The 4,664-nt window shown below is 39.2% G+C and overlaps 1 protein-coding gene across 1 annotated transcript; it reads right to left on the bottom strand.

Moving 5' to 3' along the window:
• Positions 1–2,159: 2,159 nt before the first annotated feature.
• LOC21408997 (CASP-like protein 4C1) lies at positions 2,160–3,505 on the bottom strand. Its single transcript, XM_024164749.1, has 3 exons — positions 2,907–3,505; positions 2,559–2,694; positions 2,160–2,453 (listed from the first exon to the last, which is right to left on the bottom strand). The coding sequence occupies exons 1-3, from the start codon at positions 3,161–3,163 to the stop codon at positions 2,229–2,231; spliced, it is 618 nt and encodes a 205-aa protein (XP_024020517.1). The 5' UTR covers positions 3,164–3,505; the 3' UTR covers positions 2,160–2,228.
• Positions 3,506–4,664: the final 1,159 nt, after the last annotated feature.

The following is a 4,664-nucleotide window of genomic DNA, read 5'->3' as shown; positions in this document are numbered from 1 at the left end:
TCAATCATAACAATATGAGTCAAATTATAACAGTATGAGTCAAAATGATCGATCATAGTCCAGTCATAGTATTATGACCGGCCATAAGGTAATCATAGTGATATGACCGTCCGGTCATAATATTATAACTGAAATGACTCAGTGTTATGACTGGCACACTATGACTGCCTTATGACCGACCATTACACAGTGTTATGACTGTTCATTTCTAATGACTCGATGACAACTAGAAGTAATTGAATGTTGATTAACAATTATTGTTTTTGAAATTATTTAGGAATGGATGTTGACTGTTGGATTGAATGTCTTCATCAAGTACAATGGACATTGAGACTGTGCTTCGAGATACGTTGGTTGTGAAATGAAGGGGATATTGGTCCCCACTAACACAACTTATATTAGTTTTATAGATTTTGTGAGAAATGTGCTTGGAATTTGACCACAAGAAAAAATTTATTCTTAAGATATGTTGTTGAAGACGGGTCACATTCTATCAACAACGTCTCTTCCTCCAAAGCCTTTCTTTTCTTCTAAGATGACAAAAAATGGTAAAAAAAAAAGAAAAAATACCTAAGAAAAAAAATAAATAAACAAGAAAAGCCAACAAAGTTTTCACCTTTGTCTCGGAATCCGCCATTGACCTTGTCTCTTTTGTGGTTGATTTCTCCAGTGAAGAAGGTGAGGTTTCCTCGGTTCGTTCTTCTTCGACGAAGAGGTCTAGGCGTTGATTTCTTGGCGAAGGTTTATCGGTTCTCGTCGCGTGATTGCGTGGGTTCTCACTGTCGTGGGTTCGTCGGTGCTCAAGATGGTAAACGGTGGTAGACAGTTGTGGTCGTTGGGGTTTCTTGGTTTCTATGCACACCCGCGTTCTTTCTCCTCCTCTTTCTACCTTGAATATTTGAATTATAAAAGATTTCAAAATATATTATGACCGACGGTCACAGTACTATGCCTGTCCAATGGTCAAACTCTTAGTGTGTCAGTCATAGTACTTTGGTTAACAACTCTGTTTACTTTTCTTATTTTTTTTGTATTTATTATTTTTTTACCATTTTTTGTAATCTTAGAAGAAAAGAAAGAAGGCTTTAGAGGAGGAGATGAAAGCAGATTAGATCAGTTATTTGAAATTCTTGATTGTTATTGTGCTCTTTATTTGGTCTGTGACTCTGCCTGATGGCCGGTCAAATCATTATAACTGGTTGGTAATTGTATTATAACAGGTCATAAGACAAGCACAACGTGCGGTCATAATATTCCTATAACTATCCATTATGCAGGCTCGCTCATAGTGGTATGATTGATGGCTGATCATAAGGCAGTCACATAGTGCGGTCACAGTACTATGACCGACGGTCATAATACTATGACCGCAGGCTCATCAATGAGGCAATCACACTATGAGCCTATCTGCCTGATGGTCGGTCATAGGATTATGACCATCGATCATAGTATTATGACCGCACGCTGTGCTTCTTTTATGACTGATCATAATACAATTACCGACCGGTCTAATGATATGACCGGCCATCAAGCAAAGTCACAGACCAAATAAGGAGCACAATGACAATCAAAAATTTTAAATAACTGACCTAATCTGCTTTCATCTCCTCCTCCAAAACCTTTCGTTTTTTCTAAGATGATAAAAAATGGTAAAAAAAATAAATAAATACCTAAGAAAAAAAACAAATAAACAAGAAAAGCAAACCAAATTTTCACCTGTCTCAAAATCCGCCATTGACCTCGTCTGTTTCGTAGTTGATTTCCCCAGCGAAGAGAGTGAAGTTTCCTCGATTCGTTCTTCTCCAACGAGAGGTTTAGGCGTTGATTTCTTCGGCGAAGGTTTGTCAGTTCTCGTCATGTGATTGCGTAAGTTCTCACTATCGCGAGTTCGTCAGTGCTCAAAATGGTAGACGGTGGTAAACAATGGTGGTCGTTGGGGTTTTTTAATCTCTATGCACACTCGCATTCTTTCTCCTCATCCTCTCTCTCTACTTTGAATATTTGAATTATAAAAAATTTTAAAATATATTAAGACTTCAAAAATAAAATGGAACACAATTATTATTTTAACTCAAATAAAAATGATATGGTCCCACTTTTATTTTAATTATGAAAATATATAAAAATAAAACTAAAATTAATAAGAATTTATTCAAAAGTGCTATTATTAAAATTAACACTTCTTTCTCTCTTTTTTTTTCTTTTTTTTTAAATCTCCAACAGATCAGCTAAAGATGAAAACGAGAGCCGTTGATGATGAAGCAGGCAACCCGGAAACCCGAGAGCAGAGAGGAAAACCCTAGGAACAGGAATCCGGCGAATCCAAGGGCTATGGAGATGTCTGCCTGGACGCAGAACGCGTTCGATGCTTCACACGTGTCCATCCCATCCTTTAGCACTCTCGCCAGCGCCGTTCCCGCCGAGTCCGCAGACAGCAACAAGTACGCGAACACCTACACAAATACACAATCATTCCCCTTATTATTGTTTTTTTTATTTTTTTTATTTCAGAATTCAAAATGAATAATTTAGAAAAAAAAAAAGCTTCAAAATACCACCTGGTCATGGCCGAAGTCGAACCAGACCTGCAAGACTTCCGGAAAGAGAGTGGCTCCTCTTGAAATTTCCCAAACGGAAGCCACCATTTCGAACAGAGAGTACAAAGTTACTATTGCATTCGCTGCGAATACGAATCTGAATCGGCAAAATTCAATAAATAATTTATCGTTGAAGAAAAAACCTGTTTGTTTGCTAAGAAAAACGGAGGAATGCGAAAGGAAATTTTATGGAAGTTTGTGCTTTTGGAGGAAATTTCAGATTTTATTGAAATTTTATGACATTTTAAGCGAAATCGCTCGCAAATTTTCTCAGTAACCAAACAGAGCTGAAAAAAAAAACACACGTACCTGAAAGCGTCGAAATCGTACCAGCGAGGAGATGAGGATCCGCGGGAGTTGGTGAGCATGAAGACGGCAGAAGTCAAGGAGAAGGAGAAAGCGGCAAGGCGGAAGACGAAGATGAGGGAGTTGAATCGGCGAAGCTTCTGTACGGAGACCGTGGAGTGGAAGGGAGTTGTGCTCTGGTAATGGTGGTGGCGGTGCTGCGGCGGCGGCGATGGCGTCTCACCGGTGCGCTGTGACTGCTGGACCTGAGCTGAACGCATGGTGATGGCGATGGCGATGGCGATGGCGGCGGAGAAGAAAGGAGAATAGAGAGGGTGAAATCATGAGGGAAGGGAGGGGGCGGTTGGGGGAGATGGAGACTTTTTTAATTCGGAGATGGAGAGGGAGTCACGGGCGAGGGGTCGAGTTCCATGGGAATGGGATGAGCGAGAGAAGTTCAAAGAAAGGGAAAAGTGTGCGTGTGAAAAGAGAGGATGCAGGGGGAATTTTCAAGTGGTAGGAGAGAGAGAGAGAGAGAGAGAGAGAGAGAGAGGGGAGGAAATGAGAGGGAAAGTGGGAAAAAGGAAAGAGAGAGAGAGAGGAGAGTTCAAAGAAACATTAAACAGCAGACAAGGGAGACAGATAGAGAGAAGAGAACAAAGCAGGGAAGCAGAAAGAGAGAAAAAGAGTTGTCGTATCTGGCATAGGTATGCGATGGGGTTTCACTTTCACCCTACGGAGATATAACCATCGTTCCCAAAATAGGAACGGTCACGTGTAGACTGTCTTATTTATAAAATTAATTTTTTAATTATTAAATTTAATTAAAATTAAATAAAATTAAAAAAATATGTTGAATAAATAATTTTTTATTTAAATTTGACGGCTGAAAAAAATATAATTAATGAAACTGGTAGTTCTATTTTGACGGTTTTATGAAAGAAACTCCTTATAAAATAATGGATCTCGTAAAGTTGAGTTACTATTACCCTCACTCAAATCGCATGTTTAATTAATGTTTTGATTGATGTTTAATTAATCATATCATGTCACGTCATGTAAAAAATTTAAATTATTTTTTGATTAATTCTTTTGTATTTATCATGAAATGATGTTATGTGATTTAATTGATTGGACATTAATTAGAATATCAAAAATTAGACAAAGGATCTGGATCCCTCCTACCCATTTATGACCTACTGATGAGTGAGTTTTAACTCATTCATTTAATGTCCAAAAATTGAATAATTGTTTGTATCTTCAAGTTTTTAGGTTGTTTTAATATGTTTGTGAGTGATTCAGGTAAACAAAGAAGAATTGGATCACTTGGAAGAAAAACGTCAAAATGAGCCCGAAACCAGCGCGCGCCCGCGCGCCCACATCAGGGAACCAGTGCGCGCCCGCGCCCACGCGACTTGAGGCGCGCGCACGCGCGCTAAGCGCGTTCCGCCAACTTCAGGCGCGCGCCCGCGTGCTCTGAGGGGGGCCTATAGAATTTGGCCGGGCAAAAGAATACAGAGGGCAGAAGGGAGTTTGGAGAGGAACAGAGACAAAAAGTGAAAACCCTAGTTTTTGGGGGCAGCAGACAGAGAGGAGAAAACCCTAGTTTTTCTGGGGAATCAGAGGAAGTTCTTGGAGATTGGAAGCTGGACTACACTGAGTTTTATTTTTCTTCCTCTCCCTTTCTCTTGTTCTTAGACTTAGTATTTTCTCTATTTTTGCGGATTTATCATGTATTTTCAGATTTGTTTAATCTTGAATATATTTGAGTTTACATTGATG

Source organism: Morus notabilis, unplaced genomic scaffold (assembly GCF_000414095.1).
Source record: "Morus notabilis unplaced genomic scaffold, ASM41409v2 Scaffold42, whole genome shotgun sequence".
Taxonomy (NCBI): Eukaryota; Viridiplantae; Streptophyta; class Magnoliopsida; order Rosales; family Moraceae; genus Morus; species Morus notabilis.
This window is presented reverse-complemented; position numbering and strand designations above follow the sequence as displayed.